This window comes from Muntiacus reevesi, chromosome 1 (assembly GCF_963930625.1).
Source record: "Muntiacus reevesi chromosome 1, mMunRee1.1, whole genome shotgun sequence".
NCBI lineage: Eukaryota > Metazoa > Chordata > Mammalia > Artiodactyla > Cervidae > Muntiacus > Muntiacus reevesi.
Window position 1 is genome coordinate 184,605,399 of NC_089249.1, and position 24,439 is coordinate 184,629,837.

The following is a 24,439-nucleotide window of genomic DNA, read 5'->3' on the forward strand; positions in this document are numbered from 1 at the left end:
CACCAGAAAGGGAGCACAGAAGTGGCACGAGGGAACCAAGCAGCCGATCAGGCAGCTAAGAGAGCAGCGTTACAGAACCATGACCTAATAGGGATTGCCACCTTAGTTCCACAGACTAACTTGCCAGAAATTCCTTCATATACTGAAGGTGAGACTCTTAAAGCTAAGAGTGAGGGCTTTCAAGAAGATCGTATGGGGTGGTTCCAAAAGGAGGGGCTCCTTTTTCTGCTTGGGAACCTCCAGTGGAAGTTGGTTAACTCCTTACATGCCACCACTCATTTAGGGGAAAAAAGATCCCCAAAGATTACTAGAAAGGTCCTTCAGAGGAACAAGCCTCCAAACGACTATAAGGCAAGTGGTCTCCTCTTGTCCCACTTACCAATTAAATAACCACTAAGGAGCTCGAAGACCCCAGCTGGCCCAGCCTGTCTAACGGCATGGGGCCTACCCAGGAGAGGCCTGCCACTTGGACTTCACCCAGATGCCAGTTTCTCAAGGGTATAAATACCTATTAGTCATGATAGATACATTCACAGGATGGATTGAAGGCTTTCCCACCCGGACTGAGAAGGCTGAGGAGGTGGTGAAAAAAACTACTCCATGAAATCATTCCAAGATTTGGTCTGCCCAGGTCATTACAAAGTGACAACGGGACATGATTTACTTCTAAGGTCACCCAAGGGGTCTCCAAAGCATTAGGCATTACTTATTATCTCCATTGGGCCTGGAGGCCTCAGTCTTCAGGAAAAGTAGAACGAGCCCACTAATTCTTAAAATCAGCGATAAAAAAGAACCCAGGAGACCTCCCTGGGATGGAAGGAGGCTTTACCAATAGCTCTCCTCTGCACCTGTATTGCCCCTAAGGAACAGGTTGGTCTTAGTCCTTATGAGATGCTATATGGAAGATCTTTTGTTTATGTCAATGACCTCTTCCTAGATCTAGAGGTTCAGACCCTCCAGTCTTATACCATGGCCATTGGGCAATTCCAACAGGATATACACTTGTGGAGTGTGAACCAGGACCCAAAAGATTCTAAGGAGTCACCACTATATGCTCGAGGGACTCAAGTCCTAATTAAAGTCTGGAAAGATGGGTCCCCAAAGACTTAACTCCAGTTCACATGGAAGGGCCCCTACCCTGTAATATTTTCTATCCCCACAGCAGTCAAGGTGCCAGGACATGACTCCTGGACTCATGAGTCAAGCCATGGAAGAAAACAGAAGAGGACACTCAGTACACCTATGAGCCCCTGGGAGATCTCAGATTCCTATTCAGAGCTATAAATGAGTGCCATTCTAATGAACACCCCAAAAATCTGGTTTCTGGAGATAAGATTTCTCAAGATAACTCTAAAAAGTCAACACAGCTTGGTAGGGATGGTACTCCAAAACAGACAGGAGATGGATCTTCTGATTGCTGAACTAGGAAAGACTCGAGCCATCCCGGCAATGGGAATTTGGAGTTGGTTAATGCCCCTACTAGTCCTTGTTACGCCATGTTGATGCTGCTTATGATTGCTCCATGTATTATTAACTGTCTGACCCGTTTTGTCTCTGCTCAGGTCAACAAGCTACAACATGCATTGCCAGTACAACAAGGATATATAAAACTACAGCTGACCATGGAAAATATCGCTCACACTTAGATGGACACCACTATATGGACTCGGAGGCCTGAGACTAGCGAGAGGGGAAGGCCCAATACCCCTCGCCGTCCCAGTTCAGCAAGAAGTAGCCAGAGACCTCGACGCCCCTATTCCCAAAGAATTGGGCCTCCCACTCCTTGAGGGGGGAATGTTAGGTAGTTAGAATAGGAAACAGGAATCCAAAATGGTGGTGGCTAAAAGACAAGGAAGAGAAAAGCCTGTGAAAATAGAATGAAGGAAGGTCCGAGGACTGGAGTGAGGACCTCAGGTAGAACAAACTGCACTCCTGGCTAGCTCAATTTACAAAGGACAAGCCCAGGGGGGAGGAAAAGACATATAAAAAGAGGAGCCAAGGGCCAGGGGTCTCTCTCTCTCCACCACCATCCCCCCTCCACCACTCCACTCCCCAGCGCACTCCCGCGCTCCCACACTCTCTTCTCTTCGTGTCTTTGGGTTGGCATGCCCTCACACCTTGAGGATGGATTTTCCTGCTATTTTCTAAATAAAATACAACTGTAACACGGAGCTGTAGCACTGATTTGTCTAAGAGCTTTAACACGGTCTGTCCAAGACCCAAGAGCTGTGATGCATCAAGCTCTTTAAAGTCCGTCACTCCAAATCTTTGTTGTGACGAGACAGAACCGAGGAGCATACACTCGCCTGACAATAACAATGGTAGACTGGTTCGGATTACCTCTACTTTGCTAATATGTACGACCTTAAATTCATGGCAATCCCAGGCAATACCTTCATATTCATCTCAGAAGATGTCAAGGCCATACATTAGTGCCACAAATCCCCTGAATTCCATACCAATCACTCTAAGTGTAATAATAGGCATAGTTCATAAAGTACCGAGCCTTTTCTCATAATTACCAAGCTGATCTTTTTTTTGTATGGTTTAACCCTTCCCAACGTGGAGGAGCTTTTAAACTTAGATGACCGTAGCCTAAAGTTAACCATGTAGATCCACCCCATAATCGTGGGAGTTTTCCTTTTAATAGATGAGAGGTAAATGTTTTTATTGAGACTTAGCTCATCACTCTGATTGTGTTTAAATGACCCTAAGAGGAAACTCAAATCTATGGCCAGCATCACAGCAGGTATTATTAATCGGCCAGGTGAGAGGATCCCATCTAGTAACCTCATGAATAGATAGAACAGGACTGAACATTCATCTAAAAGAAATTTCCTAGGCGGTATCCAGTCAGAGCCCTAGAGAACAGAAATCCACCAAGGTAACCCAGAAATACTAGACACAGGTAATTGGCCACAACCCAACAATTGGATTGAGTTTTAAACTATCATAGAATCATGTCCATGATAGAAAACACTTGACTGATAGGCAGAGGTCCAAGGAATCAAGAAAACATTATAAATGATCATATAAGTCAGAGCAGCATTTTGAGCAAGTAGACAACATCTACTTCTGATGTTGTCTTCTCTTGTCCTAGTGTAGTGCGGTTTCCTCTGTTTGAGCATTGTTTTAAGGTGAGTTTGAGGTCAGCAGTGTAGAGTAAGTGAGTTATAGAAGGCGAGGTTTGGAAAAAGAAAGAGACCAGCACTTTACAGGAACAGATCACCTTTAGCGAGGCCAGAAGGGGCAGCAGTCAGATTAGCGAGCTGTTGCACTAACCCAAGAAAAGAGTAGGTATATATAGGCATATATGTGGAAATCTACTGTCTTAAGGGGGCCTGTTCTTTTCCAAGGTTGTTCGAAGTAGTTATCTCTTAAACGGCTGGGGCAAGGAATTCTGGAGATTGGCCAGAGGCCAGGACCAGCTGGGAGCTGGGAGTAATCAACCTTAATGTCCATTTTTTTTCTTTGGGTGAGAGAGTTCTTTGTTTTGCATAGAATTGTGGGGAGGACCCAGAGGGGAGTTTTAACTCCAAGATATTTTGAGCCCTGGAACTTTCCTTCAAGCAGGCCTCTCTATAGACCAGTCCACCTAAGGGGCCTTTGGAAGCAGGAGTTAACCCAAGAGTCAACTTCCCTTCAATTTCACTGGGCATGAGCTTGTTAAGAGTAACTGATAGAAAGGTCCTTCCATCCAGGTTGGAGACAGTTCCTTAAATTATGTCTTCTTCCAGTCTTGGTTGCAGGTCATGCATGAAGCATCTGATCTTCATCCAAAGATAGATTACTGAGATAGCTTCAGAAACAACCCTAGAGTGTCCTTTAATAATTCAATTAAATTTTACATTAATACACTCTAACAACTAAGAACTATCCAGGAAATGAGTCTTAGCAGATACAGACCTCCATTAACAAACTGGAATTTAACATTCATTGAAACATCTTTTCTCCCTAAAGTATAGAAAGAAAGTGAATGTGACTCAGTCATGTCCGATTCTTTGTGACCCCATGTCCATGGAATTCTCCAGGTCAGAATACTGGAGTGGGTAGCCTTTCCCTTCTCCAGGGGGTTTTTCCCAACCCAGGGTTCGAACCCAGGTCTCCCGCATTGCTGGTGAATTCTTTACCAGCTGAGCCACAAGGGAAACCCCAAAATTTCCCCCTAAAATCACCATCATTTTTACCAAATATAACCAGATTAACACTTGTTTGTAATATAGGTCTGGTCTCAATAAACTTGGCCTGATGATTTACATAACCATAATTGATTACACACTGCTTTGCTGAGACTTTTATAGTCTCAAACTGAACTTTTAAAATAAAACCTTTCAGGGCTAGGGAAAGGTTATGGAAGGCTTATCACAGATTTTGCCTAACAGATCTAAGTAAATTCCTCCCTCCTCAAGGTCTCTAAAATTCCTTGAGATTTCTGTTCTTGTTAGATACCCTTCTTAACCTAGCTAATAAGGTTACTGGAAACTAAGAGCTTCCAATCTCTGGAGGGTTCAGACAGAGAGAAAAGATAAATGTTTCAATTTGTTCATAAAATATAATTTTACCAAATTACTGTCATAATTAGTTTGAGGGGAAGGTTTCTTCTCCTTACAGCTGGAAAGTGAAGTCGCTCAGTCGTGTAGGACTCTTTGTGACCCCATGGACTGTAGTCCACCAGGCTCCTCCATCCATGGGATTTTCCAGGCGAGAATACTGGAGTGGGTTGCCATTTCCTTCTCCAGGAGATCTTCCCCACCCAGGGATTGAACCCGGGTCTCCCGCATCATAGGCAGAAGCTTTACTGTCTGAACCACCAGGAAAGATAACAGCTGGAAAACACAGATTTAAATCAGTACTTTCTCAGATAGAAACCAATACAGTTATAAGCATATTCACCAGTTCATTCAGTCATTTTGTTAACCTTTTGAAGTCATCAAGTTTTCCATCAGAATCCTTACCTAGTTCAGAAACCGGTATTTATCCAGAAGTCCTGTCTATAAATCTTCTTGAAGTGAAAGCATTTTTGCAAAACTTGGTTAGTGCTATGACAATATCTTGAGATAGTAACTAGAATTATGCCTGATAACATCTTACCCAAACATATCAGAATTTTAGGAACACCATACAGTTTCTAGGATATCTATATTAGTAACATTTACCATAGAATATAATCTGAGACATTACTCACTTGACAATACTCCCCATGTAATTCTGTATACAAAATGAACCTAATTAGTGTAATATCTCTCTTTGGGATGTTTCAGAGGCCCTCTGAAGCATTCCAAAGTTAGCTAGAGATCTTCTTCATTAGAATGATTTAGGAAGTTTTGTCAACAAATATCAAAAAGGTTTAGAACACTCAGTCAGATAAGATTATAGGTCATTGTGAAAAAACAATTATTCACTTGGCCGAAATATGTGGATGTGAGATGTGAAGAGTTGAATTATAAAAAAAGCTGAGTGCCCGAAGAATTGATGCTTTTGAACTGTGGTGTTGGAGAAGACTCTGGAGAGTCCCTTGGACTGCAAAGAGATCCAACCAGTCCATCCTAAAGGAAATCAGTCCTGAATATTCATTGGAAGGACTGATGATGAAGCTGAAACTCCAATATTTTGGCCACCTGATGTGAAGAATTGACTCATTTGAAAAGACCCTGATGCTGGGAAAGACTGAAGGCAGGAGGTGAAGGGGACGACAGAGGATGAGATGGTTGGATGGTGTCACCGACTCAATGGTCATGAGTTTGAGTAAACTCTGGGAGTTGGAGATGGACAGGGAGGCCTGGCGTGGGTTCGCCAAGAGTCGGACACGACTGAGTGACAGAACTGAACTGAAATAGCCAAAGTAACAGTAAAGGATTTCAGAACAGATCATTTAAGAGATAAACAAACTTCAATCTATTATGAAAGGCAGTTCAATATCTGAAGATAAGATTCTTAACAGAGAGAAAAGCTAAATTTAACTTTTTGCACCAGCATACTTTATTTAAAAGATAAATTTAATTAACTTTATTTTAAATTTAGTCCTAACCATGTACAAAACTCTTTCCTCATGGTTCACTTTTCACAAGCCTTATCATTTTCTGTACCCATTATTGTGTTCTCCTATCCTAAAAAGCCACCAATAAGTCAGGCTTACTTTCTTTTCACTTCACAAAATGCAATTCCATTCCTCATAACTTCTTTACTGAAAACACACTTCCTACTTCCCTTAAGCAACCAAGAACTGACTTTATATTAGCACTTTATACATCGGTGAGCATAAATACCAGTGATAATTTCTAAAACCTTTGCTTTCTTAAAGAGAACATTTAGGATGACAACAAACATCATTCATTGAAAATCCCAAATCTTTTTAGTTTCTCTGTGAGAGGAAATTAGTGTTCTGTAGTAAATGTTTCAAAGTCTTATTTTATTTGGAAATGACTTAGCTATTCAATAGAGTTCCAACACTTAGTTTAGCACAACCCTTAAAAGTTCAAGTTATCTCTACCTGGAGAGGCAATTTTAAACAGACATTCCTAAAGCATAATTATTCTTAATAGAGTTTATCTAAAGGCTCATATCTCATTTACATTTTTTAGAAGTTTCTTCACTTGAGGTAATTTCCTTGCTGACAAACTTGTAACAGATATAATATTTAACTTATATTAAACCTAGATACAATGAAAATATTTTGCTTAATGTTAAATACTCTTAGACATGTCTACATTAGGTAGATCAACAAACAAAGATTAATATCAAGTATTTAATACTGAATATTTCCCAGTTCACCTGAACCTGAAATTCATTTAGGTTAATTTCTCTTGTATTTAGAATTGTTTGATTTGTAAGCACTTTTTTCTTTTAGGCCAATTAGATTAGAGCTCATTTACAATTCTCTGAGTGGCTGATGAGGTCACAGGGTGCCTGTCACAGGGATTAACATCATCCACCCTTTCCCACCAGTAGGTCTGGGAGTAAACGCTAATGGTCCTCAGTACTAAACATCTTCCATTTGGTTGGTGGGGCTTTTTCATTTGGAGAAGGACATGACAGCCCACTCCAGTGTTCTTGCCTGCAGAATCCCAGGGACAGAGGAGCCTGGTGGGATATACGGTCTATGGGGTCACAGAGTTGGAAAGGACTGAAGCGACTTAGCAGCAGCAGCAACAGCAGCAGCAGCAGCAGCTTTTTCATTTGCAGCCTGTGCAGGCAGGGGGCAGCCCAGGCTTTTGGTTTAGGTGTTGGTTTCAGTTTCCTTTATCCTTTTCCCCGGAAAAAACGGTGGGTTGCTTTTGCCAAATTCTGGACTGGGGCTTTCTGGATTGGATGCTGGCCAGTAAGACCTTGTGAGAGGGGAGTGGGGCTCCCTGGGACACTCCATAGGGCAGGGGCGTTTTCATCTGTAAAAAACAACTCAGGAATGTGTATTAGAAACTATTATCTCCATATTTCATAAAGGAGCTAAAACAGAAGATATGGGGGAGGAGTCGCCCTGGGAAGGCCGCGTGGAGTCTTGTTCTGTTCAGAGGGTTGATGTGGAGTCCGGAGGAGGTAGAGGCAGATGCTGGCAGTTAAGAGCAAGTTCCTGCCTGGAGCCAGGACAAGGGCCTGGGTGGTTGTTTGCTGTCTGGTGCGTCCCCTGGTGGCGATAGAGGACAACTGCAGTCTGAGTAGTGTTGGGGGTCCCGCTCTTCTCCCGTCTCCCTGCAGGATCTGGTCGGTCCTCTGACACCCTCCACAGCTCTTGATGATCCGGTCGGCAGGGGACAGAGACGCTAAGTGAACCCCAGCAAGGTTACCAGGAGATCCCTGAGTTCAAAACTCAGTCTCCTCAGTCAGACGCAACACTATCCTAGTCAACACTCACGTCTCAGCCTTCATTTCTCCCAGTTGGGAACTGGAGGCCAAAAAAACGCCCTCTGCCTCTTCCATTTGTGGTACAGACACAGAGGTGGCGTGCACCGGGTGCCCAGTAACTGCAATTGTACCCCTCAGAAACAAGAAGGAGAAGGACCAGGACTTGACATGGGGTATCCCAGGGAGCCCCACTCCCCTCTCACAGGATCTTACCGGCCAGCATCCAACCCAGAAAGTCCAAGGCCACAACTTGGCAAAAACAACTCACCGTTTTTTCCCGGGAAAAGGAAAAAGGAAACCGAAACCTAAACTGAAAGCAAGCCTGACTGCCCTCTGCCTGCAAGAGGCTCCATTCAAATGTCTCCGAGCCTGAGGAAACTCCTGGAGCTTCTCATTGGTCGGCACCGCTCTTATGCTAATCAGGGGGCAGGCCTAGCCTATAAAGGTCCCAGCGGTTCAGGATGGCACTGCTACTACTCCCTGCAGACCAGTGCCCACGGACACCGAGGAGGACACGAGCGAGTCCGTGATGCTCAACAAGGAAAAGGACATGAGTGAGTCCGTGATGGCCACAGACAAGGGAAAGGACGCGAGTGAGTCAGCGCGGTGTGGCCGCAAGCTGCCGCTGTGGCTGGCGCTCCCGCTGCTCCTGGTGGCGGCGGGGCTGCTTGCGCCCCTGATCTACTTCGCTGTCAGGGCCAACAGCGAGGCCTGCCTGGATGGCCTCCGAGCACAGACGGAGTGTCAGGGGCTCAACCAACACCTGCAGCGCCAGCTACACCAGGCCCAGGAAGTCTTACACGAGAAGGAAGCCGAAGCTGCCACCTGCGAACAGACTGTGGTAAGACATTGCACCTGCTCCAGAGGGCCCCGAGCGTGGGTCTCTCCCAGGGTCTTCGTGGAGATCGAGATAGACCTTGAAGCTGTGTCCCTTTGTAACTACCAGGGTGTGGGAACCTCCAAACTCTCTCTGGGGTGCTGGTGTGTGTAGGGGGGAGCCTTAAGACTCCCATCATGGGCGTCAGTATCCCTTTAGGGCATGAAGGGTCTCTAAGCTCTGGCGCTTGAATGGGGAGAGCCAGAAACTCCCTTTGGGGCAATCTTGGGGAGCAGAAATCCCCTCTAGGGGCTGGGACAAGGACCTCCCCAGCTCTTTCAACTGCATCCTGAGAGCCTTCGAAATTTTCACTTCTGTTCTAACATGGAGGACCTTGAATCTCTCGTGGACCCCTAACTCGGGATTTGAAATCATCACCCCCACTTCCCACCCCCAGACCCTTCTTTCTGGTTATAGAAGGAACTCCTAATCTTATTGGGCTATGTATAGCCCAGGGCATCTAGAAATTTCTCCTAGAGTCTGGGCATGGGGACCCTCCAAATTCTCTTCTGGGGGACTTCAAAACTCCCACTTTGAGGATCACACTCTTATGGGTGTCCCGGGAAGGTGGGAGGTTGTGCCCATTCTTCAAGGTGGGAGGCTGAGGGGCAGGCGGAGGGCTGGAGGGGAAATGAACGGGGTGTGCATCTGAGCGCCTCTGATCCCGGGGCTCAGGGAGGGGCCCAGCACCCAGGCACAGGAGTCCAGGTTCTGACCCTCCCCTCTGACCCAGGTGACCCTGAGGGACTCTCTGAAGAAGGAGCAGGCACGAGTGGAGGAGCTTCAGGGTGAGAAAAGCAGATGACCCGGGCTCCGCGGAGTGGGCTAGGGAGGCAGGAGAAGGCAGGTGTTGAAAGGGAGTCGGGAGGGAGGTCCCAGGGCTGTGATCAGGCGTGAGGAAGGGGGCCCAGATTCCATTTGGGGTGGGGAAGCCGGGAGCCGGGTTTCTCTGCTGAGGATGAATGATCACCGCGCTCAGTCACGTGAGGTTCCGGCTGCGTGTCAGGTGGCTTAGCGAGATCGCTGTGTCGAGGACCCTGAATCTGTACCCTATCCCGCAAACAGGAGAGTTGGCGACCTTGAACCAACAGCTGCAGGACGCTTGGGAGAGACTAAGGTGCGAGACCACGCCCCGGCCACGCCCATTTCGCCCCACCCCCAGGCTCCCGAGTCCCTTCTGCTCAGAAAAACCCCGGATGCTCAGGGGCTAAGTTTAAGTCCAGCCTCGTCCCATCTGTCCCACATCCCTGGGGTGGCCGCTGCTCACTCTCCTGCCCAGAGACTTGGTGGGAGAGGAGTGCAGATTCTTAGGGGAGAAGCCTAGAGCGGCCTGACCTGCCGCCCGGCAGCTGCCTGAATGGCCCCGATCTCTATTCCAGAAGACAGAGTGAGACCTCCAGAAACAGCGCGGCCAGCTGCTCGAGCTTCCTATTCGTTGTGATCGCGGTCTTGTTCCTCAGCGCTCTGCTGACATGAGATCCCAGAAAGCCGGCCGGTAGGATTGGGCAGCTCCTGGGAGAAGAAAGCTCGGAGGTGCCGGGAGCTGGGGCTGGGTCAGGGTCTGGGGAGGTGGCCTGCCTGCGGGGCAGAGGGCTGGGCACTGGAGACGGAGGGAGGGCTCAGTGTGTTGGCAGGGGCTCTAGAGTCTGCTGGGGCTCTAGAGTCGGCTGGGGCTGTGGGCAGAGACCGGATCCTTCTGCGTCTGACTCCCTATTCTGCTGTCTTTAGGCCACAAGCAGGACTGGGCCGACTCCAGCTCGGATCTCCGGGTTGAGGCTTCAGGACCTGGCCAGTCCTGACACGACCACACGGCAACAGACTGTAAGGACGATGGGGTAGCCTAAGGGGCCCAAGACAGAGCAGTCCTGAAAGGATGCATTGAGTGGGAAAGTAGCAGAGCTGGCCCAAGGCCGCCCACAGCTAGGGATGGCACGCGAGTCAGGTTGCAGCACCTCCATCTTGCTGACAACTGCTCTTAGAAACTCACTTTCCTCTTGGGTCTTTGGACTCGAAATGTAAACCTCCCTTTTGGGGGGAACACTGGACTCTCAAGTGTTGGAGCGTTACTGTGTGACCTCCCAAAGCATCTGAGGCCTGCCCTGCAGACAAAAGTGGATATCCATTGACATCCACAGCCAGCCTTTCCTGCTCTAGAATGTTCCTCAAGCTCTCTGGGGTTCCAGCAGGCACCACCCACTGCATCCCCAGCCCTCTTCTCTGCGGACAGCATCTGAAGGACCCACGTTAGTGCTCCCTGCAGTTTTCTTCCCTCATCTCCTGGCTTCTATCATCTCATTCCCGTTTCATCTTCTGATGACAGTGGTTCCACGAGGAAACCGAGGCTGTGACGAGGGCCACTTTGTCCTGGCTCCCAATACCTTCCAGCAAAAAGGGCAGGACTGGGACTCAAACGGGGGTGTGCAGACTCGGGACAGATCTGTATCTCCTTGTCCTGCCTCCTCCATCCCCCAAGCTCCTATTCATCCTACAGTACCCAGCTCTGGGAGCCCCTCCCCGAAAGGTTTCTCTGCTTCTCAAGGAGTTCTCAGATGACTTAGTGGTTTCCGATTCCAGGCTCCCGTGGCCTGGGTCCAATCCCTGGTCTAGGAACTGGTATCCCAAAAGCTGGGAGACATGACCCATGAAAAGGAAAGAAAGCTCTCCCTGAGTGTGCCCCCTGCTCCTAAAATAGTGGGTGATGGTGGCCTTCGTTAACAGAGCCCCTTATAAGCATATGGTTTCTACCTGACTGCAGAGAATGTCCCAGAATGCTGCAGTGGAATGAAGCTTGTCAAAAATGACAAAGAGCCAAAGTTGGAACAGTTTGAGTGAAAAATACATATCATCACATGTAAAATCAATATCCATGAGTTCACAGGAATATAAATACATGACTGGTTAAAACCATAAATGAAAGAGAGAAGAAAAACTCCCAGGCGGAAGAATATCAAGTAACATACACAAATATCTCACCCTCAAGAGGATGACGTACGGCATCCATGGCTTTGGTGGGCTATCAATCGTCACCTCTTTGCAGAAGGCACAGGTGGAGGGGAAGAAGGAGGTCGCTTTATGGTGCAGACACCCGACGGACACCACCTCAGCCAGGGGGCCATGATCAGCATCACAGGATAAGGCAGGGGATAGCACGTGCCCTGGACACACGTGTGTGATGAGAAAGGCACTTACTCTCTCCGGTCCTTCTCGCCAAAGCCCAGTCCAACCAAGAGAAAAACACCAGACAAATCCCAGCCGAGGACCACCTAAAGAACACCTGACTCTAAGCTCTCAAGGTCAAGACCATGAAAGCCCGAAAATCTGCCTGACCCAGGGGAGCCTCAAGAGGGATCAGGACTAAGGGTCCCATGAGGATCCGGGGGCAGAAAGGGGACATTAGGGGAAAGCTGAGGAGATCAGAATAATGCATGGACTTCAGTTAACACTGTTATCAGTCAGTATTGGTTCATACATTGCAACACAGGTACCTTGTAGATGAATGACCCAAGTAGGGGAAATGGGGTGTGGGGTCGATGGAAAGTTTCCGGACTATCTTTGCTGGATTTGTGCAAACCAAATAAAATGAAAGTTGAGACATAAGTGTGGTCTGGTGCTTAAGGCACCTCACTTCCCCTGCAGGGGACATGGTTTACATCTGTTGTCAGGGAACTGAGATCCCACATTCTGAAAGGCACAGCCAGAAATGGAAAGAAAAAGATAGATTGGGACTTTCCGAGTGATCCAGTGGATAAGACACAATTCTCCCAATGAAAGGGGGCCTGATTTGGCCCTGATCAGGAAACTAGATCCCAGAGGCAGCCAATAAGATTCCGTGTGTCGAAACAAAGATTCAGTCTGCCCCGAATGAGACCTGGCACAGCCAATTATGTATATACATAATGCTTTAAAGCATAAATTCACGAGAATGTGCATTACTTTTTCCCATCGAAATCATTGAGGGAAACTCACAAACTTTTGGTTTCCAGGGCTGAGACTAGAATAAGGTGAATACAGCCCTTTTTGGTTGCATAATGTGGAAGGGCACAAAAAGTTCCCTTACATTCATCCCCGTTTTACAGCTATGGAAACTAAGGCTAGGATGAAATCACTTGCCCAGGTCTGGCAGGGAGGCAGGGCTGGGCAAACACAATCTTGACCCCTATCTGAAATCATGGTCCTAAGCTGACCCTGAAGTTCAAAATTCAGCCCAGTGGAGCTCCCATATCAGCTTTGCCAAGGGCCGTGTCTTTGCACCCGGAGTCCTAGCCTGGGAGGGAGGCCCTACTCAGGGGACACACAGGCTCCATGTCAGTCTCCACAGCAAGTCCATCCTCATCCCTGGTCACTTGGCTGCCGAGTGGCTTGAATGGAGTTGGGGGTGGGGTTAGGAAGTTGTCGTTGTTCAGTCACTCGGTGGTGGCCCTGGCTTTGCAACCCCATGGACTGCAGCTTGCCAGGCTCCTCTGTCTTCCACTATCTCCCAGAGTGTGCTCAAAGTCATGTCCACTGGGTCGGTGATGCATCTGACCAACTCATCCTCTGCTTCCGCCTTCTCCCCTTGCCTTCAATCTTTCTCAGCCTCAGGGTCTTTCCAATGAGTTGGCTCTTCCAATCAGGGGCCCAATGTATTGGAGCTTTAGCATCAGTCCTTCCAATGAATATTCAGGGTTGGCTTCCTCTAGGATTGACTGGTTTGATCTCCTTGCTGTCCAAGGATCTGTCAAGAGTCTTCTCCATCACCTCAATTCGAAAGCGTCGATTCTTCAGTGCTCAGCCTTCTTTATGATCCAACTCTCCCATCCACACATGACTACTGAAAAGACCATAGCTGTAAATATGCGGAATTCTGTTGGAAATGTGACGTGTCTGCTTTTTAATATCCTGCCTAGGTTTGTCAGAGCTTTACTTCCAAGGAGCAAATGTCTTTTAATTTCATATCTGTAGTACCCATCCTCAGTGATTTTGGAAACCAAGAAAATAAAATCTGTCACAGTTCCTGCTTTTTTCTGATTTTATTGTCCATGAAGTGATGGGACCAGATGCCTTGATTTTACTTTTATGAATCTTGTGTTTCAAACCAGCTTTTTCATTCTCCTCTTTTATCTTCATCAAGAAGGCTCTTTAGTTCATCTCCCCTTTCTGCATTAGAGTGGTGTCCTCTGTCTGTGTGAAGTTGTTGCTGTTTCTCCTGCTAATCCTGATACAGCTTGCCATTCATCCAGGCCAGCATCTCACATGTTGTGCTCTGCATAAAGTTAAATAGGCAGGTGAGGACACACAGCCATGCCTCACTCCTTTCTCAGTTTTGAGCCAGTCGGTGGTTCCAGGTCCAATTCTAAGTTTGCTTTGGGACCTGTATACTGATTCCTCAGGAGACAGGCAAGGTGGTTTCGTACTCTCATCTCTTTAAGAATTTTCCACAGTTTGTTGTGATCCACACAGTCAAAGCCTTTAGCATAGTCAATGAAGCAAAAGTAGATTTTTTTCTGGAACTCCCTTGCTTTCTCCACAAGCCAAGAATGTTGGCCATTTGACCTCTGGTTCCTCTCCCTTTTTGAAACCCACCACATACAATGCATGTTCTTGGTTCATGTACTGCTAAAGCCTAGCCTGAAGAATTTTGAGCAAAACCTTGGCAGCATCTGAAATGAGCACAACTGTATGGTAGTTTGAACATTCTTTGGCATTGCCATTCTTTGTCATTGCAAGGAAAACTGACCTCTTCCAGCTTTGAGTATCACAAATCTGCTGACATATTGAGAGCTGCACTTTAACAGCATCATCTCTTAGGATTTGAAATAGATCAGGTGGAACTCCATCACCTCCACTAGCTTTGCTTATAGCAATGCTTCCTAAGGCCCACATAACTTCACACTGCAGGATGTTCAGCTCTTGGTGAGTGCCACCGGCATCATGGTTATCTAGGTCACACAGACCCGTCTTACAGAGTTTTTCTGCATATTCTCGCCACCTTTTCTTCATCGTCTCTGTTTCTCTTAGCTCCTTGCTGATTCTGCCCTTCACTGAGCCCATCTTCTCATGAAATGTTCCAATTTTCTAGAAGAATTCTCTAGTCTTTCCCATTCGACTGTTTCTGTTTCTTTGCATTCTTCCTGGAAAAGGCCTTGTCATGTCTCCTTGCTGTTCTCTCAAACTGCATTCAGCTGGGTTTATCTTTCCCTTCTCCCTTGCCTTTCACTTTCCTTCTTTCCCCACCTATTTGTCAGGCCTCCTAAGACAACCCTGGTGGCTCAGACAGTAAAAATCTGCCTGCAATGCAGGGGACCTGGGTTTGATCCCTGGGTTGTGAAGAGTCCCTGAAGGAGGGCATGGCCACCCACTCCAGTATTCTTGCCTGGAGAATCCCCATGCACAGAGGAGCCTGGTGGGCTAGAGTCCATGGGGCCGCAACTAGTCGGACATGACCAAGTCACTAAGCTCAGACAGCCACGTTGCTTCGGGCACTTTTTTCGCTTCGGAAAGGTTTTGGTCACTGACTCCTCTGCTTTATTATAAACCTCTGTCCATAGTTCCTCAGGCGCTCTGTCTACCAGATCCAATCATTCGAATCTATTCATCACCTCCACTGTAAGGGATTGGATTTAGGTCATACCTGAAGGGCCTAGTGGGTTTCCACTACTTGCTTTAATTTAAGCCTGAATTTTGCAATCACGAGTCATGATCTGAGCCACAGTCAGCTCCAGGTCTTATTTTTGCTAACTGTATAGAGCTTCTCCATCTTTGGGGGCAAATGACATAGTCTGATGTCAGATAGACTGTCTGATGATGTCCACGTGTAGACTTGAGTTGTTGGAGTGGGTCTTGGCCTTGAGCAGTGTAACTAGGCAGAGGGGTGTCACCTGAGGACCGGCATCCCTGCCTTTGGCCCACGTGCCATCTGATCCAGCTGACCGCAAGCCCTGCAAATGTCTGAGCCCCCAGAATCTGGGTAGTGGTGGGCTGTCGTTAAAGAAGCCACTGGACAATTGCACAGCTGCCTTCCAGAAGTCACTTCCTGCAACAGGAAGTGTGTAATCAGGCCAGTCTCCAGCTGGAAGTTCTGGTTCCCTTGGTCATATGGAAGGGAGATCAGTGCGGCCTGAATTCCCTGGAATGTCACGCACCCCCTTTGAGGGCTCTCCCTAGACACCCCCCACCCAGGTCCTTTGGGTTCAAAGTGTCCCAAATGGATCTGACTTTCTTTCCTCTAAATGTACTCCTCACTCCTGGGCCTTATTTCCACATTTCCCACCAGTCCTTCTGTCCCGAGTCACATGCCCAGCCACACCTCCACTGAGAGCCTGCTGCATGCCAAAGCACTTTTCTCAAAACTCTTCATTGTCCGCTCCTGACGAGGCCGCTCCTGTAATGGCCCCACGTTCCAGATGAGGAAAGTGAGGTTCTGTTAACAGAAGTCCATGTGCCTGACACACAGTGAGGACAAACATACAAAAATTATGGAGTTTGTAAGAGAGAAAGTTTTATTGCAGTGCCCTGCAAGAAGGCAGGTAGCATATGCCCCAAGGAATCCTGAACCAGCCAAAGGTTTCTGAAAAGGATTTTCAAAGCCCAGGGGAGGGGCGAGTGGATGCAGGGCATCGGACAATCCTCTGAGTGACTGATGGTGAGATCACAGGGGTTAATAGTATCAATCTTTTTCCACCAGTAGGTCTGGGGGCTACATGCTCATGATCCTCAAGCAGTTGACACCTTCCATTTGTGTGTGTGGCTGGGGTAGGAGGAAGGGGGTGGGATTTTCACACCTATAAAAACAACTCAGGAACGTGCATTAGATACTATTATCTCCATACTTCATAAAGGAGCTAAAACAGAAGATATGGGGGAAGATCCTGCCCTGGGAAGGTCCCTTAAGGCAATGTTCGGTTACACTGCAGAGGGTTGATGTGGAGTCTCCCAGGAGGTAGAGGCAGAAACTGGCAGTAAGAGCAAGTTCCTGCCTGGAGCCAGGACAAGGGCCTGGGTGGTTGTTTGCTGTCTGGTGCGTCCCCTGGTGGCCATGGAGGACAACTGCAGTCTGAGTAGTGTCGGAAGTCCCGCTCTTCTCCCGTCTCCCTGCAGGATCTCGTCGGTCCTCTGACACCCTCCATTGCTCCTGATGGTCCGCTCGGCAGGGGACAGAGACGCTAAGTGAAGCCCTCAAGGTCACCAGGAGATCCCTGAGTTCAAAACCCAGTCTCCTCAGTCAGATCAGACACAATCCTGCCTCCAGTCACCACCACCTCTAGCCTTCATTTCTCCCAGCTGGGGACTTGCGGCCCAAAAACTGCCCTCTGCCTCGTGCGTTTGTGGTACAGACGGACACAGAGCTGGCGTGCACCGGGTGCCCAGTAAGTGCAATTGTCCCCCTCAGATCCATGTGGGAGAAGAGCCAGGACTTGACATGGGGAGTCCCAGGGAGCCCCACTCCCCTCTCACAGGATCGTCCTGGCCAACATCCAACCCAGAGCGCCCAAGGCCACAACTTGGCAAAAGCAACTCACTGTTTTTTCCCGGGAAAAGGAAAAAGGAAACGGAAACCTAAACTGAAAGCCTGACTGCCCTCTGCCTGCAAGAGGCTCCATTCAAGTGTCTCCAAGTCAGAGGAAACTCCTCGAGCTTCTCATTGGTCGGCACCGCTCTTATGCTAATCAGGGGGCAGGCCTAGCCTATAAAGGTCCCCGCGGTTCAGGATGGCACTGCTTCTACTCCCTGCAGACCAGTGCCCACGGACACCGAGGAGGACACGAGCGAGTCCGTGATGCTCAACAAGGAGAAGGACATGAGTGAGTCCGTGATGGCCACAGACAAGGGAAAGGACGCGAGTGAGTCAGCCCGGTGTGGCCGCAAGCTGCCGCTGTGGCTGGCGCTCCCGCTGCTCCTGGTGGCGGCGGGGCTGCTTGCGCCCCTGATCTACTTCGCTGTCAGGGCCAACAGCGAGGCCTGCCTGGATGGCCTCCGAGCACAGACGGAGTGTCAGGGGCTCAACCAACACCTGCAGCGCCAGCTACACCAGGCCCAGGAAGTCTTACACGAGAAGGAAGCCGAAGCTGCCACCTGCGAACAGACTGTGGTAAGACATTGCACCTGCTCCAGAGGGCCCCGAGCGTGGGTCTCTCCCAGGGTCTTCGTGGAGATCGAGATAGACCTTGAAGCTGTGTCCCTTTGTAACTACCAGGGTGTGGGAACCTCCAAACTCTCTCTGGGGTGCTGGTGTGTGTAGGGGGGAGCCTTAAGACTCCCACCATGGGCGTCAGTATCCTTTTAGGCCATGAAGGGTCTCTAAGCTCTGGCGCTTGAATGGGGAGAGCCAGAAACTCCCTTTGGGGCAATCTTGGGGAGCAGAAATCCCCTCTAGGGGCTGGGACAAGGACCTCCCCAGCTCCTTCCACTGCCTCCTGAGAGCCTTCGAAATTTTCACTTCTGTTCTAACATGGAGGACCTTGAATCTCTCGTGGACCCCTAACTCGGGCTTTGAAATCATCACCCCCACTTCCCACCCCCAGACCCTTCTTTCTGGTTATAGAAGGAACTCCTAATCTTATTGGGCTATGTATAGCCCAGGGCATCTAGAAATTTCTCCTAGAGTCTGGGCATGGGGACCCTCTAAATTCTCTTCTGGGGGTCTTCAAAACTCCCACTTTGAGGATCACACTCTTATGGGTGTGCCTGGAAGGTGGGAGGTTGTGCCCATTCTTCAAGGTGGGAGGCTGAGGGGCAGGCAGAGGGCTGGAGGAGAAATGAAGGGGGTGTGCATCTGAGCGCCTCTGATCCCGGGGCTCAGGGAGGGGTCCAGCACCCAGGCACAGGAGTCCAGGTTCTGACCCTCCCCTCTGACCCAGGTGACCCTAAGGGACTCTCTGAAGAAGGAGCAGGCACGAGTGGAGGAGCTTCAGGGTGAGAAAAGCAGATGACTCGGGCTCCGCGGAGTGGGCTGGGGGGCAGCGAAGGGCAGGTGTTGAAACGCAGTCGGGAGGGAGGGTCCCAGGGCTGTGATCAGGCGTGAGGAAGGGGGCCCAGATTCCATTTGGGGTGGGGGGGCCGGGAGCCGGGTTTCCCTGCTGAGGATGAATGATCACCGCGCTCAGTCACGTGAGGTCCCGGCTGCGTGTCAGGTGGCTTAGCGAGGTCACTGTGTCGAGGACCCTGAATCTGTACCCTATCCCGCAAACAGGAGAGTTGGCGACCTTGAACCAACAGCTGCAGGACGCTTGGGAGACACTAAGGTGCGAGACCACGCCCCGGCCACGCCCCTTTCGCCCCACCCCCAGGCTCCCGAGTCCCTCCTGCTCAGAAAAACCCAATGCTCAGGGGCTAAGTTGAAGTCCAGCCTCGTCCCATCTGTCCCACATCCCTGGGGTGGCCGCTGCTCACTCTCCTGCCCAGAGACTTGGTGGGAGAGGAGTGCAGATTCTTAAGGGCAAAGCGCAGATCCTCTGGAGCCCAGGGGCCGAATCCTGAGTTCACCGATCTCTATTCCAGAGGACAGAGTGAGTCCTCAGCGGAGGACAACGGCTCCAGCTCCTACTTCCTGTTGTTCCTCCTGTTGCCTGCGGCTCTGTTCGTGATCTGCAAGTGTCTGAAGAAATGAGATGCCAGAAAGCCGGGTATGAAGGGGACCTCTCCAGGGAGAAGAAAGCTCAGAGGGGCCGGAAACTGGGGCTGGGTCAGGGTCTGGGGAGGTGGCCTGCTTGCGGGGCAGAAGGCTGGGCACCGGGGAGAGGAGTCCGGGGATGGAGGGAGGACTCAGTGTGTTGGCAGGGGCTCTAGAGTCTGCTGGGGCTGAGGGCAGAGCCCGGGATCCGTCCGCCTCTGACTCCCTATTCTGCTGTCTTTTAGGCCACAAGCAGGACTGGGCCGACTCCAGCTCGGAATCCTGGGTTGAGGCTTCCGGACCTGGGCAGTCGTGAAATGACCACATGGCAACAGATTGTAAAGACAATGGGGTAGCCTAAGGGGCCCAAGACAGAGCAGTCCTGAAAGGATGCATTGAGTGGGAAAGTAGCAGAGCTGGCCCAAGGCCGCCCACAGCTAGGGATGGCACGCGAGTCAGGTTGCAGCACCTCCATCTTGCTGACAACTGCTCTTAGAAACTCACTTTCCTCTTGGGTCTTTGGACTCGAAATGTAAACCTCCCTTTTGGGGGGAACACTGGACTCTCAAGTGTTGGAGCATTACTGTGTGACCTCCCAAAGCATCTGAGGCCTGCCCTGCAGACAAAGGTGGACATCCATTGACATCCACAGCCAGCCTTTCCTGCTCTAGAATGTTCCTCAAGCTCTCTGGGGTTCCAGCAGGCACCACCCACTGCATCCCCAGCCCTCTTCTCTGCGGACAGCATCTGAAGGAACCTTGTCAGTGCTCCCTACAGTTTTGTTCCCTCATCTCCTGGCTTCTCTCATCTCATTCCCGTTTCATCTTCTGATGACAGTGGTTCCACGAAGAAACCGAGGCTGTGACGAGGGCCACTTTGTCCTGGCTCCCAATCCCTTCCAGCAAAAAGGGCAGGGCTGGGACTCCAACGTGGGTGTGCAGACTCGGGACAGATCTCTGTCTCCTTGTCCTGCCTCCTCCATCCCCCAAGCTCCTATTCATCCTACAGTACCCAGCTCTGGGAGCCCCTCCCCCAAAGTTTCTCTGCTTCTCAAGGAGTTCTCAGATGACTTAGCGGTTCGGATTCCAGGCTCCCGTGGCCTGGGTTCAATCCCTGGTCTAGGAACTGGTATCCCATAAGCTGGGAGACATGACCAATGAAAAGGAAAGGAAGCTCTCCCTGAGTGTGCCCCCTACTCCTAAAATAGTGGGTGATGGTGGCCTTCGTTAACAGAGCCCCTTATAAGCATATGGTTTCTACCTGACTGCAGAGAATGTCCCAGAATGCTGCAGTGGAATGAAGCTTGTCAAAAATGACAAAGAGCCAAAGTTGGAACAGTTTGAGTGAAAAATACATATCATCACATGTAAAATCAATATCCATGAGTTCACAGGAATATAAATACATGACTGGTTAAAACCATAAATGAAAGAGAGGAGAAAAAAAACTCCCAGGTGGAAGAATATCAAGTAACATACACAAATATCTCACCCTCAAGAGGATGACGTGTGGCATCCATGGCTTTGGTGGGCTATCAATTGTCACCTCTTTGCCGAAGGCACAGGAGGAAGGGAGGAAGGAGGTCGCTTAATGGTGCAGACACCCGACGGACACCACCTCAGCCAGGGGGCCATGATCAGCATCACAGGCTAAGGCAGGGGATAGCACGTGCCCTGGACACACGTGTGTGATGAGAAAGGCACTTAGCCTCTCTGGTCCTTCTCGCCAAAGCCCAGCCAACCATGAGAAAAACACCAGACAAATCCCAGCCGAGGACCACCCAAAGAACACCTGACTCTAAGCTCTCAAGGTCAAGACCAGGAAAGCCCGAGAATCTGCCTGACCCAGGGGAGCTTCAAAAGGGATCAGGACTAAGGGTCCCATGCGGATCCGGGGGCAGAGAGGGGACATTAGAGGAAAACTGAGGAGATCGGAATAATGCATGGACTTCAGTTAACACTGATATCAGTCAGTATTGGTTCATACATTGCAAGACAGGTACCTTATAGATGAATGACCCAAGTAGGGGAAATGGGGTGTGGGGTCGATGGAAAGTTTCCGGACTATCTTTGCTGGATTTGTGCAAACCAAATAAAACGAAAGCTGAGACATCCGTGTGGTCTGGTGGTTAAGGCACCTCACTTCCACTGCAGGGGACATGGTTTACATCTGTTGTCAGGGAACTAAGATCCCACATTCCGAAAGGCACAGCCAAAAATGGAAAGAAAAAGATAGATTGGGACTTTCCGAGTGATCCAGTGGGTAAGACTCCATTTCCCAATGCAGGGGGACCTGATTTGGCCCTGATCAGGAAACTAGATCCCACAGGCAGTCAATAAGATTCCGTGTGTCGAAACAAAGATTCAGTCTGCCACGAATAAGACCTGGCACAGCCAATTATATATGTACATAATGTTTTAAAGCATAAATTCACGAGAATATGCATTACTTTTTCCAATCAAAATCTTTGATGGAAACCCAGAAACTTTCTGTTTCCAGGGCTGAGACTAGAATAAGGTGAATACAGCCCTTTTTGGTTGCATAATGTGGAAGGGCACAAAAAGTTCTCTTACATTCATCCCCGTTTTACAGCTATGGAAACTAAGGCTAGGATGAAATCACTTGCCCAGGTCTGGCAGGGAGGCAGGGCTGGACACACACAATCTTGACCCCTATCTGAAATCATGGTCCTAAGCTGACCCTGAAGTTCAAAATTCAGCCCAGTGGAGCTCCCATATCAGCTTTGCCAAGGGCCGTGTCTTTGTACCCGGAGTCCTAGCCTGGGAGGGAGGCCCTACTCAGGGGACACACGGGCTCCATGTCAGTCTCCACAGCAAGTCCATCCTCATCCCTGGTCACTTGGCTGCCGAGTGGCTTGAATGGAGTTGGGGGTGGGGTTAGGAAATTGTCCTTGTTCAGTCACTCGGTGGTGTCCCTGGCTTTGCAACCCCATGGACTGCAGCTTGCCAGGCTCCTCTGTCTTCCACTATCTTCCAGAGTGTGCTCAAAGTCATGTCCACTGGGTCGGTGATGCATCTAACCAACTCATCCTCTGCTTCCGCCTTCTCCCATTGCCTTCAATCATTCTCAGCCTCAGGGTCTTTCCAATGAGTTGGCTCTTCCAATCAGGGGCCCAATGTATTGGAGTTTTAGCATCAGTCCTTCCAATGAATATTCAGGGTTGGCTTCCTCTAGGATTGACTGGTTTGATCTCCTTTCTGTCCAAGGATCTGTCAAGAGTCTTCTCCATCACCTCAATTCGAAAGCATCGATTCTTCAGTGCTCAGCCTTCTTTATGATCCAACTCTCCCATCCACACATGACTACTGAAAAGACCATAGCTGTAAATATGCGGAATTCTGTTGGAAACGTGACGTGTCTGCTTTTTAATATCCTGCCTAGGTTTGTCAGAGCTTTTCTTCCAAGGAGCAAATGTCTTTTAATTTCATGTCTGTAGTCACCATCCCCAGTGACTTTGGAAACCAACAAAATAAAATCTGTCACATGCTTTTTCTGATTTTATTTTCCATGAAGTGATGGGACCAGATGCCTTGATCTTAGTTTTATGAATGTTGCGTTTCAAGCCAGCTTTTTCATTCTCCTCTTTCATCTTCATCTATAGGCTCTTTAGTTCCTCTTCCCTTTCTGCATTAGAGTGGTGTCCTCTGCATGTGTGAAGTTGTTGCTGTTTCTCCTGCTAATCCTGATTCAGTTGACCATCATCCAAGCCAGCATCTCACATGTGGTACTCGGCGTAAAGTTAAATAGGCAGGTGACGACACACAGCCATGTCTCACTCCGTTCTCAGTTTTGAGCCAGTCGGTGGTTCCAGGTCCAATTCTACATTTGCTTTGGGACCCGTATACAGGTTCCTCAGGAAACAGACAAGGTGGTCGCGTACTCTCATCTCTTTCAGAATTTTCCACAGTTTGTTGTGATCCACACAGTCAAAGCCTTTCGCATAGTCAATGAAGCAAAAGTAGATGTTTTTCTGGAACTCCCTTGCTTTCTCCACAACCCAAGAATGTTGGCCATTTGACCTCTGATTCCTCTCCCTTTTTGAAACCCACCTCATACAAGGGATGTTCTTGGTTCATGTACTGCTAAAGCCTAGCCTGAAGGATTTTGAGCAAAACCTTGCTAGCATGTGAATTGAGCACAATTGTATGGTAGTTAGAACATTCTTTGGCATTACCTTTCTTTGAAATTGGAATGAAAATTGACCTCTTCCAGATCTGAGTTTTACAAATCTGCTGACATATTGAGAGCAGCACTTTAACAGCATCATCTTTTAGGATTTGAAATAGATCAGGTGGAACTCCATCGCCTCCACCAGCTTTGTTTATAGCAATGCTTCCTAAGGCCCACTTAACTTCACACCACAGAATGTTTGGCTTTAGGTGAGTGACATCAGCATCATGGTTATCTAGGCCACAAGATCTTTCTTATATAGTTTTTCTGTGTATTCGTGCCACCTTTTCTTAATTATTTCTGTTTCTCTTAGCTCATGAAATGTTCCCATGAGATCTCCAATTTTTAGAAGAATTCTCTAGTCTTTCCCATTCAACTGTCTTTCTCTATTTCTTTGCATTGTTCCTGAAAAAGGCCTTGTCATGTCTCCTTGGTTTTCTCTGAAACTCTGCATTCAGTTGGGTTTATCTTTCCCTTCTCCCTTGCCTTTCACTTTCCTTCTTTCCCCACCTATTTGTCAGGCCTCCTAAGACAACCCTGGTGACTCGGACAGTAAAATCTGCCTGCAATGCAGGTTACCAGGGTTCGATCCCTGGGTTGTAAAGAGCCCATGAAGGAGGGCATGGCCACCCACTCCAGTGTATTTGCCTGGAGAATCCCCATGCACAGGGGAGCCTGGCGGGCTAGAGTCCATGGGGTCGCAAAGAGTTGGACATGACCAAGTCACTAAGCACAGACAGCCACGTTGCTTCGGGCACTTTTTTCGCTTCGGAAAGGTTTTGGTCAGTGGCTCCTCTGCATTATTCTAAACCTCTGTCCATAGTTCCTCAGGCGCTCTGTCTACCAGATCCAATCATTCGAATCTATTCATCACCTCCACTGTAAGGGATTGGATTTAGGTCATACCTGAAGGGCCTAGTGGGTTTCCACTACTTGCTTTAATT

At 48.8% G+C, this 24,439-nt stretch overlaps 2 protein-coding genes across 2 annotated transcripts; both read left to right on the forward strand.

Moving 5' to 3' along the window:
• Nucleotides 1-8,225: 8,225 nt before the first annotated feature.
• Nucleotides 8,226-12,313, forward strand: LOC136155581 (bone marrow stromal antigen 2-like). Its single transcript, XM_065917460.1, has 5 exons — nucleotides 8,226-8,680; nucleotides 9,450-9,504; nucleotides 9,782-9,833; nucleotides 10,096-10,211; nucleotides 10,445-12,313. The coding sequence occupies exons 1-4, from the start codon at nucleotides 8,369-8,371 to the stop codon at nucleotides 10,190-10,192; spliced, it is 516 nt and encodes a 171-aa protein (XP_065773532.1). The 5' UTR covers nucleotides 8,226-8,368; the 3' UTR covers nucleotides 10,193-10,211; nucleotides 10,445-12,313.
• Nucleotides 12,314-17,293: 4,980 nt separating this feature from the next.
• LOC136155580 (bone marrow stromal antigen 2-like) lies at nucleotides 17,294-21,406 on the forward strand. Its single transcript, XM_065917459.1, has 5 exons — nucleotides 17,294-17,783; nucleotides 18,553-18,607; nucleotides 18,885-18,936; nucleotides 19,193-19,317; nucleotides 19,550-21,406. The coding sequence occupies exons 1-4, from the start codon at nucleotides 17,472-17,474 to the stop codon at nucleotides 19,299-19,301; spliced, it is 528 nt and encodes a 175-aa protein (XP_065773531.1). The 5' UTR covers nucleotides 17,294-17,471; the 3' UTR covers nucleotides 19,302-19,317; nucleotides 19,550-21,406.
• Nucleotides 21,407-24,439: the final 3,033 nt, after the last annotated feature.